At 39.3% G+C, this 13,761-nt stretch overlaps 5 protein-coding genes across 6 annotated transcripts; 2 read left to right on the top strand and 3 right to left on the bottom strand.

The window, feature by feature from the left end:
- Positions 1-197: 197 nt before the first annotated feature.
- LOC140783856 (14 kDa proline-rich protein DC2.15-like) lies at positions 198-691 on the bottom strand. The gene has a single exon (XM_073130942.1). The coding sequence runs from the start codon at positions 658-660 to the stop codon at positions 274-276; it is 387 nt and encodes a 128-aa protein (XP_072987043.1). The 5' UTR covers positions 661-691; the 3' UTR covers positions 198-273.
- Positions 692-1,609: 918 nt separating this feature from the next.
- LOC140783855 (14 kDa proline-rich protein DC2.15-like) lies at positions 1,610-2,142 on the bottom strand. The gene has a single exon (XM_073130941.1). It carries the CDS (start codon positions 2,139-2,141, stop codon positions 1,743-1,745), a length of 399 nt encoding a protein of 132 aa, XP_072987042.1. The 5' UTR covers position 2,142; the 3' UTR covers positions 1,610-1,742.
- A 3,029-nt stretch (positions 2,143-5,171) lies between these two features.
- Positions 5,172-8,302, top strand: LOC140783852 (protein NRT1/ PTR FAMILY 6.3-like). Its single transcript, XM_073130936.1, has 5 exons — positions 5,172-5,384; positions 5,478-5,655; positions 5,767-5,806; positions 5,896-6,449; positions 7,253-8,302. The coding sequence occupies exons 1-5, from the start codon at positions 5,264-5,266 to the stop codon at positions 8,121-8,123; spliced, it is 1,764 nt and encodes a 587-aa protein (XP_072987037.1). The 5' UTR covers positions 5,172-5,263; the 3' UTR covers positions 8,124-8,302.
- A 95-nt stretch (positions 8,303-8,397) lies between these two features.
- Positions 8,398-9,121, top strand: LOC140783854 (uncharacterized). Its single transcript, XM_073130940.1, has one exon. The coding sequence runs from the start codon at positions 8,400-8,402 to the stop codon at positions 9,027-9,029; it is 630 nt and encodes a 209-aa protein (XP_072987041.1). The 5' UTR covers positions 8,398-8,399; the 3' UTR covers positions 9,030-9,121.
- Positions 9,122-9,234: 113 nt separating this feature from the next.
- Positions 9,235-12,742, bottom strand: LOC140783853 (vesicle-associated protein 1-3-like). Of its 2 annotated transcripts, XM_073130937.1 has the most exons (8): positions 12,439-12,742; positions 11,913-11,983; positions 11,681-11,762; positions 11,444-11,559; positions 11,191-11,352; positions 11,000-11,044; positions 10,400-10,477; positions 9,235-9,606 (listed from the first exon to the last, which is right to left on the bottom strand). In XM_073130937.1, exons 1-8 carry the CDS (start codon positions 12,485-12,487, stop codon positions 9,499-9,501), a joined length of 711 nt encoding a protein of 236 aa, XP_072987038.1. In that variant the 5' UTR covers positions 12,488-12,742; the 3' UTR covers positions 9,235-9,498. The 2 variants fall into 2 exon arrangements, with proteins under 2 accessions (XP_072987038.1, XP_072987039.1); XM_073130938.1 differs by lacking the exon at positions 11,913-11,983 and having other exon boundaries at positions 11,444-11,542.
- Positions 12,743-13,761: the final 1,019 nt, after the last annotated feature.

Here is a 13,761-nt window from a genome sequence, read left to right as displayed (position 1 = left end):
TGCCAGTGCTAATTGTAACCTTAATGTTGTTCAAGGTGTGATTTTGAGATCTGTATAGGAGAACTAATGAAACCAACTTTTATTCATGCATTGACAGGCTTACACGTTAATCAGCCAAATACAACTCCACGTCGTGCTTGGATGGCTCCAAACACAAGTACAAGCCAGAGAAATTAACTTCATACAAGAATAACATGCAAAATAAATTACTTCATGACACACAGAAATAACCACCAACGAGAAAAAATCTTTAGCCAACACTTTGATGCTTAACTAAGGGCACTGGAAGCCTGCAGGTGTTCCCTTACCACAGAAGTTAAGGATGAGGCTAAGGTCGATAGGGATGTTAAGATTAATCCCCAAAATGTTAGCCTTAATAGCAGTGCAAAGACACACCGCAGCCTCAAGATCAACTAGTCCGTCAAGAAGAGGGCAGCAAGGCTCTGCTGGGGGCGCGCCAACTTTGCCATTGATCAAACCTAGCACATTGGCACAAACACCTAGCTTGAGTGCATCCACTGGGCACTTACCAGATGGGCTTGGGGGTGGGGGTGGGGGTGGCGGTCGTGAGCAATATTTGCCACGGGCATTGGCAAAAGCAAAGAAGAGAAGGTTGAAGGTGAGGAAGAGAGCAACTGAGGCTGAAGGCCGTGATGCCATGGCTAGCTATGAATTCTAGTGTTTGAGATGGCTTCTGCTGATACAATAGGGAGCTATTTATAGCTACAGGAGGAAGAACGATTGTAATTAAGGTTTGTATAAGCTAGTTGTTGGCAGACTCAAGGACAAATGCCATGTGAATGGAGTACGTGGACCACGTCAAAGAACGTAGCTCGTGACTACGTTCGTACTTGAAGGTTTTTAATCTTCCTCCTTAACTTGGCTTGCAACAAATCATTAAATCTGCCAGTTGATATGATCTTTTATATATTTTTCATCTTACCGCAAATAATCCCACGATTTGCATGCTTAATTATTTCTCAGTTGGTCGAAGAAGAACCGTTTCTTATAGAAATATCTTTGTTATTATTAGAGAAGTCAACTTATACATCCATTGGTGTGCCAAATCGGATTAGATTAAGAACCTACATTTTCTAATTACTGAACGAACTTAACAGCGTAACTGTGGAAGTTACCTGAATAAACTTTTGTTAGTATGTCTATAGTAAGCTAGAATCATTAAATTGTTCTCAAACAATATATAATCACCGTCTACATCCACTATAGGACATTAGTCATTTAATCCACCTGTCTCGTAGTAGAAACCAAGTATTAATTATAAATAATTCTCCTGTAAATGCTCATATAGTAATAGTACTCTTTTAGGGAAAGAGCAACTTAGCTCTTTGATCGTACTACTGTACAATAATATGATTACTTATCTTGAATATCATTTAAGATTCGTCTTCTTATCTTGATTAAACTTGGATAAACATGTTTATGCAAAAGAATTAATCCTTTATTTATTAGAAATCACGACATAAAATTCCTTGATGATATAATTGAGAATTTCAGTATCTTGATCACAGGACTTACTTTCATGACATAAGGTGACGGAACCATGCATGAATGCTGCAGTACTCCTGTAGATAACCTAAGAAAAACAAGACATCCAAAGAGGAAAAAAGGAAAATAAAAATAAAAATAAGCAAACAAGAACAAGATAAAACACTACATTCCAGTTCAGATGCAAGAGAGTTGCATAAGGATAAGTGTTCTCCTACAAACTAAAGAGCTAGGCCTTAAGCACACTGGAAGCCTGAGGGCACACCCTTCCCACAGAAGTTCAGCACCAGGCTAAGGTTGATAGGAAGATTAAGCTTGATCCCCAAGATGTTAGCCTTGATGGCGGTGCAGAGGCACACGGCTGCCTCGAGATCAACGAGGCCTTCGAGCAGAGGGCAGCATGGCTCCTTGGGTGGCAGACCAACCTTGGCATGGATCAAATCCAGCACATTCGCACACACGCCTAGCTTAAGTGCATCCATTGGGCACTTCCCGTGACTGCTGGGCGTGGGGTTGGGCGTGGGCTTTGGCGTGGGGGGATTTGGAGTTGGGCAAAAGTAACCACAAGCACTGGTAAGTGTAAACAAGAGGAGGTTAACTGCAAGAAAGAGAGCAACAGATGGTGTGGATGCCATGGCTAATTGCTCCACTAAAGGCTAATACACTTGGTGAGTTGTTGATGGTTACTTGGTATATATAGCCTTAATATGTGGTAAATTTAAGCGCAACTTTAGAGGAGTTGTTACAATCGCGACAAAAGGTTTCATCCAGTAATCAATGTGGGTTTAGCTGGCGAAGCCAGTGGCTCACATTATCATGATTTGGAGGCTTGCTAATCCAGTGGGTAATTTAATCTCATTTTTAATCCATCTACTGCTGGTAAAGAGTAAACGACGTGATGCGTTATAGGGAAGAGCACCAATAGGTACTTGATTAATTGGTAAGACGTGCAGATCTTGGAATTACCCAATGGAACCAAGATGCTAATTACTAGTTATAAATAATTTCAAATACTCAAATGTGTAATCTAATCTGGTCTATAATACTCTATAGTTATTGTAATTACCCAATGGAGCGGGCCATGATGGATTTAATTGGGCCTTCACCTTTGGGCCCAAGAGTTAACTAGGGCGATGCTATAATAAAATTAGGTGCATTACTCTTGGCAAAATTTTGGCACGTGCCACCTTTTTGCTAGACCATGCTTCGCGGCCCGTGAGCTCCTCCTCCTCTTCGAGAAGTCGGACCGGGTCGGAGGGACCTGGGTCCGCGACCCGTTTACCACAATGATTTCACCATCCTTTTTATTTATTTTAGAGTACTACTCTAATGATAGACATTAGACATGCCTTTAGTTTTACCTTGAAGAGTTAAAATTAAATATGTGGAGTAGATATCCTACTTTTGAGAATCGTATACTCTACATAAACGTGCTAAAAAAATATTATTTTGGGATAACTATATTTTAATCATATCTTTGTATGTGGTTAGACTTAAAATAAATATGTGTGTATCTTTTTATCATATCTTTGTATTTGAAATTTGATTGATATTATTTTATATATGTTTAGTATCTAATGAGTATCTTTAAATTAGCTTTGTGGTTAAATATAACAAAAAAAAAAGTTTGAATATAATTATTAGATAATTTCTTTTCTATAATAATATTTGAACTATTTTTTGGTACACAATAATCTCGTGAACTATTAAAAAACACCCATCCTATTAGATTTATGTTAATTGTTCTCATTCATAATTTATTATGCGATAATCACGTGATAAAATATATGACATATTTACTCATTATATGCACGTAACGTGTAAGTCATGTGCAACTGAAGAGAAAATTTTATTTTATAATCATATAAGAATAAAGTGATACAAATAAAACTATAGAAAAATAAACTAAATTTAAGTCTAATTAGATATGAGTAAAACACAACTTTCTCAAAGCTCTTTCAGACTAAATGATATATGATGTTGTTGCATTTTCGTGGGATTAGCATGAATACATAGTAAGGATTAGCATGAAAAAGTAAAACATGGTCGAACAACAGTTAAACCACACATAAACTACTGTGGGAGTGTTTTTAAAATGCCCGTAGATAAAAATTTTTAAACCGTAAGTCCTGTATGCAAGAATTTACTTAATGTGATACTCCCTCTTTGCTCTTCTGTTACAGCTGAAGATTATATAAAAATGTACATAGAATTTATCCCTCCAATGAAAGCCCCATGGCTCTCTTTCCTGAAGTCCACCTGCATTTAACCTCAGTGAGATCGACAGAAGACTCTATACGCAATTAACGTCTGATTTCAACTGTAATGTCGGCAATTAGCAGGACGACTCAAAAACAGCAGTTGACAGTTCTGTCCAACAACGAAGACTTGCCTAATGATACTACCGACTTGAATGCTAGTTCTGGGATAAGCTATTCCACCCGTGATTAGTTCATCTTTCAAGAAATGACAACGGGAATTAACGTCCTCCTCCTGTCTGTAAAAGTTTGTCCTTTCTAATCGTCTTTACCCACAAAATCTAAAGTTTTTCTCATTCATTGAATGGCCTAAACTTGTCTCAAGCTTCACTAGCTCAATTAATTTATTCAATTCAATGTCATCAAGTCAACGCTACGTGCCAAGTCCTCTCCACCAGTCGATTTATCGTGATTAATTTTTTTTTAATTGATCAAATCTTGAAGACTAGGATGTGTTATATGCTTTCTAACCCTGCATCCAATATTCGTCCCCTCAGTATATTTTAATGTGTCTCTGGGTGCGTGTGGACCCGGTCACTTATTGGATCACACCTAAGTGTCTAGTGACCTTTTGGCCCGATAAAGATTAAAGTCAACATAAACCAACCTGCAATACCAGTGCTGAGGACCAGTTAAAATTTCTCTCTTTTAATTAAGCTTCTTTAGTAAGGGTTATATCACATCCTCAGGTTGTATCTAGGAATTAATATTCGTACCAAGTAGCTGGAAAAACCCACGCCCAAACATATATATATATATATATATATATATATATATATATATATATATGTCGGCAGAAATAATATCAGTCTATTTTTAAGTGAAAATTTTGATATAGAACCATTGTGAGATAATTATTCACAAATGCAATCGGAAATTTGTACTTAATTCATTTACAAGTAAAAAAAAAAGTTTCTGCTGCCACTAACACCCTGTTTGGAATTCTCAAATCGTAATTTGAAATTGTATTTTTGGAATGTTTGAATACAAGAGGTTCGATTGATTTGGAATGATTTCCAGTACTTTTTTTATTTTACAAGAATTTATTTCTAACTTAACCAAAATTTTCTATATTTTATAATTGCCGTTTGTGTAATAATTAATAAAAAGACCCTACTTATAACCTTTTCTTCTCATCTATTCTCATATTAATATCTTCATTTTTCCCAACTGTAATACCTACTTCAAGTCTTCATCTTTCTCCTGTTGTGTTTAGTTTACTTTCTAAGATTATGTGCTATTATGATATATATATTGTACATCTATTAATGATAAAGGATAGTAGAAAACTAATAAAAATATTGAAACAAATTTCAAATTCATTTGGATAGATAACTCGAATCTCAATTGCCAAAAGGAATGCCCTTTTGCGCCTATAAAAATGCCGCCTTGCTCAGTTGCTTCCTTCCCTCATTCCAGTCGACCTTCTCTCTGTTTCATTACTACTCAACAAGAAAGAAACAGAGGAAATATATACAAAATAATAATAGAAATAATTAATGGCGACTATTCCCGAGACCACAAGCAAAGGCAAGACGGTGTCCGACGCGTGGGACTTCAACGGCCGCCCGGCCGTCCGGTCGGAAACCGGCGGATGGACCAGCGCCGCCATGATCCTAGGTGAATTCCTTTCCTTTAATTTTTGTACTAGTAATATTCTCTTTCATATATCTACGCATCTATGGAGAACTAATTCTACCAGCAAATGTGAAGGCGTGGAGCTGTGCGAGCGCCTGACGACGCTAGGCATCGCGGTGAACCTGGTGACCTACCTCACCGGCACCATGCACCTCGGCAGTGCCGTCTCCGCCAATGCCGTCACCAACTTCCTCGGCACCTCTTTCTTGCTCTGCCTCCTCGGCGGCTTCGTCGCCGACTCCTTCCTCGGCCGGTAAATTTTTTTACTACCATACTGCCCTCTTAACGGAACAATGATAGCAAATAAAAGATCAGTAATCATATCTTTCTTCTTCTTCTTTTTTCTTTTTTTAATACACTATAGGTATCTCACCATTGCCGTCTTCACCACCGTCCAAGCAATTGTAAGCACTTCAACTCCTCCTCCCTCAGTTTTTATATATATATATATTTTTTCAGATAGAAATTCAAAAATTAACTTGTTGGGTTGAAGGGAGTAAGTATCCTGACGATATCGACAGTAGCCCCCGGGCTGCGGCCGCCGACGTGCACGAACGGAGATTGCGTGCCGGCGAACGGGACCCAACTCGGGGTGCTCTACCTCGGACTATACGTGACGGCGTTGGGAACCGGCGGGGTGAAGTCGAGCGTGTCGGGGTTCGGGTCGGACCAGTTCGACGAGACCGACGAATCCGAGAGGCGGCGGATGCTGAGGTTCTTCAGCTGGTTCTTTTTCTGCATCAGCTTCGGCTCGCTGCTCGCCGTAACGGTGTTGGTTTATATCCAAGACAATCTTGGCCGTGTGTGGGGATACGGCATCTGTGCCGTGGCGATCCTCGCGGGGCTCGCCGTTTTCTTGTCCGGGACGACGAGGTACCGGATCAAGAAGCTGGCTGGCAGCCCGCTGACGCAGGTCGCCTCGGTGGTCGTGGCGGCGTGGCGGAACAGGGGGCTACAGATGCCTTCCGACGCTTCGACTCTTTACGATGTTGATGCCGGAGAGAAGGGGAGGAGCAAGACGAAGCTACCTCATACCAAAGAATTCCGGTAATATTTTTCACAAAACAATCAACTAATATGTATCTGCTAGATGTTAGGTAATTAAGCGTACAAGATATAACTTAATAGCATCTTTTATGGATCATTAGTAATGCATGGGACGATGAATAAGGGAGCATAGTTTTCATCATAAAGTTGCAGCTTCTCGACTATCTAGGCAAGTTAATTTATTAGTATTATTATACATATACTAATTGGAATGATTGATAGGTTTCTCGTGCGGTTCAGTTATGTCTCCCATGGGCTTTCCTTCAAGAAGAAGAAAAGTTATAGCACCCACATGGTTATGGGTGAGGGAGAATATCTTGTGTATCGCTTTGTTCCGCTAGCCTTCGTCTTCTTCCCCACTTCCAAAGAAAAACAATATTATCAATCCTAGATATATATTCTCCATACATTGATACATAGAATGTGGCACGTTAATTAACTTCAATATGCATGTAGACCAAGCTAGTTAACATGACATGGGCCTGTCCTATTATATATCTGCATGCCCGATTTTTCATAGACAGTTGGCCTACCAAAGTAATTTATGAATCTTTCATACAACCCCTCTTTCTTTATTTCTTTCTTTTTCTTTCTTTCTTTGTTGTCTTTGCTCTGGTGAAGTGAATTGAAAGAGGAGGTGGGTCATGAGGATAAATTTGGAAGCGATTGAGTAGGCAATTTTTTGGATTCCATCTACTAGGTTTTAAAAAGACTTTTTTTTTTTAAATTTTTTTTTTTTAATGTTTAAGCCATGCAACCGAAGATGTCTCCGTTTCATGATCTTTTATGCTTTCCTTGCTTAGCTTCCTCGACCGGGCAGCGATCATAGACGGCTCCACAGATTGTTCACCGCCATCGCAGACGAAGTGGCGGCTGACGACGTTAACCGACGTAGAGGAGGTGAAGCAAGTGATCCGCATGCTCCCCATCTGGGCCACCACCATCATGTTCTGGACGGTCTACGCCCAAATGACCACCTTCTCCGTCTCACAAGCCGCTGTCATGGACCGCCGCATCGCCGGCAGCACCTTCCGCATCCCCGCGGGCTCCCTCACCGCCTTCCTCGTAGCCTCCATCCTCCTCGCTGTCCCCGTCTACGACCGACTTATCCTCCCCATCGCCCGCCGCCTCACTTCCAATCCGCACGGTCTCGCGCCGCTCCAACGCATCTTCCTCGGCCTCGTCCTCTCAATCCTCACCATGACCGTCTCGGCCGTCATCGAGCTCAAACGCCTCCGCGCTGCCAAACGCGGCATCACCCCAAGCGTCTTCTTGCTCGTTCCGCAGTTCTTGCTCGTCGGCGCCGGCGAGGCGTTTATTTACATCGGGCAATTGGACTTCTTCCTAAAGGAGTGCCCTAAAGGGATGAAGACAATGAGCACCGGGTTGTTCCTTAGCACGTTATCTTTGGGTTTTTTTCTTAGCTCGGCACTGGTGACTGTAGTGCATATGGCAACGGCTAAGAGCGCGAAAGGGGCATGGCTTGCGGATGATTTGAATAAAGGGAGGCTCTATGACTTCTATTGGCTTCTAGCACTGCTTAGCGCGGCGAATCTAGTGGCCTTCTTGGTGGCGGCGAAGGGCTACGTGTACAAGGAGGAGAGGATGGCTGCGGAGGAGGACGGCGGCGTTCATGGGGCGGAGATGGTAGAAGAGGCGTGTTTCCAAGCATGACGCATGGTCTTCTACTTTGTTTACTATGTTAGAATATGGATGAATCAAATCCAACGTGACTGTAGACTCTAGTTAAGCGATCTATCAGTAGAATAAAAAATTCTACTCATTGAATTCAAAATTACGATGTAAGGGGAAAAGTTGCGTCTTTTGGGAACCGAACGAAGCAGTTGTTAACTTATAGTTATCCATGCACACCTTGACATTGAAACCGCTCACTATCCCCCACACAAAGCCATCGAATCGAACTCAAAGAAAAGAAGGGAGGGATCGGCCATGGAACGACCTTTCCCAGTGCTTGAGAAGAAACTGGCGGAACTCCAACTGCAACTCCGCGAACTATTCCTCACCGACGACGATGCCAGTCCAGGAATAAGAATGAGTACTTACCGCCAACAAATGGCCATCGATGAGATCCAGTTAAAGATAGGTTTTCTCAAAACTCTTATGACGGCCGAAAAGGATTGTCATGCTGGTGACACGCCTACACACTTATCACACCTTGAGAAATGGCTGGCAGCCTTAGACGATGCCTTCCACAACTGGGTTGATTTCCGCATCACACCTGAAGATGATTTGGGTGAGCTTGCGGAATGCTTTTGCACCAATTCATGCTTTGGTGAAGGTGAATCAGAAGCTGAAGCTGAAGCAGGAAGGGAAGAACATGATAATGTGCTGGAGCCGGATTATGTTGCTCCGGCGGTGAGCATGGATGTTGAACCTTTAGGGTCGGAGAGAGGCAGAAGTGAGGAGGATGGAGAGTGGAAACAGCGTCGCAGGTTACGTAGTAGTAGGCTTTATGGTTTCATGGCTGTAGCAGTGGTGGTCGCATTATCACTAGCAATGCTTGGAATTGGTCCAAAATTTGGTAGGGTAGAAAAGAAGTTTTACCTTGTTCCAACCTGAGGGTTTATTTCCCCTACTTCTCTTTCCACCCTATTCTGTTCTGCTGTATGAAGTTTTGGTTAGATTTTATGCTCTGATGCTGTCGCACTTCATTCTTCAACAGGGTGTTTTCTATAACTTGTATCTATTTGTCAGCAACTATACAGCATTCAACGATAAATAGCAACTCCTCCGTACCACAAATAATCAACAAGAATTAGGAAACTTTCTAATCAGAAACACAATGAAGAATAAGTATTAATATCAGTCCAATGTCTGTTGCTCTATTTGGAAATAGAACATCAGAAGGAATCTTTTGTACACAATGAATTATATAAAGAATAAAAATTACACAAGCAGTTCCGTAGTCTATTATATAGAATAACTAACCCATAAAACCCCACACAATTGTTCTTTTTCTTCTTGATGGATAAGGAGCAGATGAGGGCGTGCAACTCATATTTCAGCATAATATTTTGCCTTTGTCCTGCTAAGTTTTCTTGATCAGATATCCGACGAGGATGCCCAATAAAGACATGATCAGCACAAACATGGATGAGAAACCTCGACGTTTTCTTGCTTCCTTCCTCAGTTGTTCCTGAAATGAAAATTCATGGGGTTAGCACTTAGCACTTCCCCAAACTGTTTTAATTGGCCAATTATGGAGAGGGCATGGCTGCATGAGCCCGACAACATTAGTGTCCTTATTCAAACTGAACCACTATTACGGACTCTGACATGAACTTAAAAAAAGAAAATCTCAAGACAGAGTATGATCCTGGTTTTAATAATATTTTTCATCAGCCAGAGAGTTTTGTGCTTCTAATGATTGGAATATGGTCAGCGTTTTTATTGAAACAGATAGATCAACATAGAGTGTGATCCTCAGTTTCAAGATTCATGAACTATAGATTCTTAATTAGATGATTGAAACTTTCTTAACTAATCCCTCATCTTGAGAATTTTAGTAAGTATGTTGGTGGTCCGTTAAGCATGACAATACTAGGCTACTCGCTCTATTTATGTGTACACATGTCAATTATTCTTTACTAATAGAACTCTTATCTTAGAGTATTAACTCATGCAATTAGGTTGGAGGGATTTTGGCTGATTCATAACGTAAATCAACTAAAAAGGACTCCAGAAGTTTCATACAGTGTTTGAGATGGGCAAAAACTGTTGCCTCAGGGATCCAGTGGTGAACTTAAAGGCAACTATATCTAATATTAATATGACCAAATTTGTAAGGAAATGCATGATAAAGTAACAGAATGGAGATCATGGAACCACTTTAACTTCCAATTTTATCATATTTTAAGATTTTAACTAAAAGATCTCTCTAGCAAAAGAAAGGCAAAAAAGATTAATTTAAAGGAAAGTGGAAGTCATACCAGCTCCTCTTGCAGTTTCTGATTTTTCTCTACGACATTTGCTTTCTCTTTGGACAACTTTGATATCATCGGTAATTCCTATAACAACAGGGGATACCAAAATCATGTTCAAGAAAAGGAAATATATTGCAAGGCCTGATAGATCATTAAGCAATAAAGTATCATAAGTTACAATAGGATGTCATGTGAATTTTCTTAACCTTCTTGTGCAAGTTAAAGCAATTGCGTAGCTCTGAGCCTTAAGAATGCACCGAATAAGTTAATAACTCATCTATTCAGCAAGTTAAGTAAATATTCAAAATTCTAGTCTATATAACTATAGAAGTTGGACAAGGATTATTGCAAAGCTATAGAAGGGATCTTCAGGTTTCAATTCCATCTCCTTCCTCTCACATTGGGAATAGGAGCTCGTAGTCCCTGGTCAACATTTATAGTCACAGGCTAGCAGAAGCAAGCATTCTGGTTGTCTGCATGTTTAGACTAGACTACATGCTAAGACATCTCTAACAAGATTATTCCACTAATCTGGCTTTGCTGGCAATGAACAGATAAAAACTTTTTGAACAACTACAACTGGAATAAAGTGTAACATAAATTCACCTCTGAAGCTTTTTCTCTGGATGTTTCTTCGTAGTATCTTGTTCCCTGAAATTAGTCAAGACTTCAATATGCACCGAAGAATGAAAAAAAGAAAATGCAGAAACAAGTTATTTTGACACAGTATTTTTCTGTATTTGTACAAGTCTGTAAACAGATAGCAGATCGACGCAAGACATAACAAGGTAACATACAGCATCAAACAAGGATGAACTTTGTCCCTCATCTTCTATATTAGAGGACCTCGGGGAAGATTCTTCTTCTGCTTCCTCTGGAACCGGTGAGGGAGGATTAGCAGGAATATAAACAACCCGTAGCTTAAACTCCTCAACAACCTTATCGGGTGTTTTATTGAACTAAAAATTCAACAGATTCAATATAAGTCAAAATAATATGAAACATTAAAATAAGAAAGTGCAACATATAGAGCAAAATCCAAGAAAGTACCATTTCAGGGGCAATATCCTTAGCCGTTGCTCCATATTCTGCCAGAACACTCTGAATAAGGAATTTGTCTTTGCAGTGGTAGTCGGGCGGAATTTCCTTCTGTGCTTGCATTGTAACTATTACCACCAGATAAAGTACAAGAACAAATATCATACTCCAAAGTCCAATCCAACAATGACATAGTGAAGCTTGATCATATTCAAGAGTCGTCATGCCATTGTAGATAGCAAATCTCACCTGTGATAGTGCATGTAGTTCCAGGCAACACAATTCCATTGTTGGGACGCACAACATATTTCCTAGGGTTAGTGGTTTTAACCTAGTAAGTGGAAGAAAAAGAAAACAGACATTCAAAAATTGCCCACAAAAGGAACCTAAATATAACCAAATCTCAAATTGATAAAAAAAAAAAAGCACTAGTAATAAAGAGAAAAAGCTTCTCAGATATCCAATTAGTTAAAAGGATCACCTTGAAAGCTACATACTGGTCGGTCTTGTTGGTCAGTTGCATGGAACAAGAGCTGTTCTTTTTTAATTCGACTTCTCGGGACAAACATGGGGGTGACCAAAGCATAACATATATCATCAAAAAGGAATAGCAATTATTTATGAATATAAATCAATTCACCCTTAATATGAACAAAAGAATCATAATTAGATCAAAATCCTTGATAGAAAAGCAAGTCAGAAACTTGACAGAGTGAAAGCTTACTAATAAGCGCTGGCATAAACTCATTACAGAAAATTATGTTCTCGAAATAAAGAAAAATCCCCCCAAATCGATGACCAGTTCTCGAAACAGGGCACAACTCTCTGTACCCAACCGAGATTAAAGAGCAAAGGCAGATCTTTTGCAGTTTTGGTAATTGAAATTAACCCACTACACTACAGCGAAAGCAAACCCAGATGGGCAATCGATTTCTAACAATAAGAAGCCGTTTCCTTAAACTCTAAGCAAAGAACAATTCACAGGTGAGGGATGGAAATGGACTCACATGGGATCTTGAGCTCGGAAGGTTGGATTCTGAGAAAGGTGTTGCTCATGATCGCCAATCTGGCTCTCAGCTACCAAGGAATAGATCTTTCACGGCCTCTCCCTCTCTCTCTCTCTCGCTCCCCAAGGAACTTAACCGGAGGAGGGGAGGCCAATGGGAGTAGTACGGGAACAGGTGTACCGAAAACCGAACAACAAGAAGAGAAATGCTTTCCTTTTCTCACAGCAAGAAGTCTCCTTTATGTTTCTGCTTCTATAAGTAAAGTAATAAATATACTAATTAAGAGAAATGCTTTCTCTTTTCTACAGAGTCTCCTTTATGTTTCTGCTTATAATCTTTGATTTTTTTTATTTTTTATTTGCATGTCTGCCACTCTAAAATCACTTATCATATACCTCTTTAAAATTAATAGTTATATGTACACCTCTAAAACGTTTGGTTTTTGCGTAAATACCTATGAAAGGTAATCGATGATTAAATTTTAATTCATTTAATAGTAAAGAGACAAAAAATATTCTTACTTTGTGAATATATTGCTCTCAAATAAGAGTACTTTTTATTATTTTATCTATTAAATACTTTGTAGTTTAATATATAGTTATTATCACAAAATAATTAAACGGGTACCCATGCAAAAATAATAGGTTTTGAATAGTATATTTACAAATACAAAATTTCCGAGAGGTATTTAGGAAATTAAGGGGTTAAATAAAATGTACATATTTGTACACCAGATGAAGATTACTTTATTTGGACATAAAGTTCTCTGTGTTCTTGGTGGTTTACGGGAGAACCACTTTGCACCTTCAAACACCTTTATTACGGAAGACAAAATTATTTAGGTTATTTATTCATCTCTATTAACAACTTTTGCAGTTGTCCTCTAGTTAAAAGTTCTAGAAGCGTAAAGTGTATTTTAATCCAATAAAATATTATATTTATATACTAAAACGTTGGTGGGTGACCCATTGTTGGAAAGAGAGAGATGACAGAGAATTTGTACGTGGATTCGTTTCCAATTTTTTTTATTTATTTTTTTCAATATCTCAACGTTATTACCTGCATCAAAATGACTAAAAGATGTTTATTTTGCTGTTATCTCAAAGTTTATTTTTGTTCGAGTGTACTACAAGTAGTGATGGAACGGTGGAAATTATTTTAAGGTCATTAGGTGAGGTGCTAATTATTGCAAGATGGCAGCTTCTTCTCGGTTGCATGCGGAGGGACCCAAGTTTTGAACATCTAACCAGTCACCAACCGAATCTGGTTTCCCTGATAAAGAGATTTATCCCTGACAAAAAAGGGATTTATTCTAGGATAAAT

Source organism: Typha latifolia, chromosome 3, assembly GCF_019914945.1.
Source record: "Typha latifolia isolate L0001 chromosome 3, TyphaL0001v2, whole genome shotgun sequence".
Taxonomy (NCBI): Eukaryota; Viridiplantae; Streptophyta; class Magnoliopsida; order Poales; family Typhaceae; genus Typha; species Typha latifolia.
This window is presented reverse-complemented; position numbering and strand designations above follow the sequence as displayed.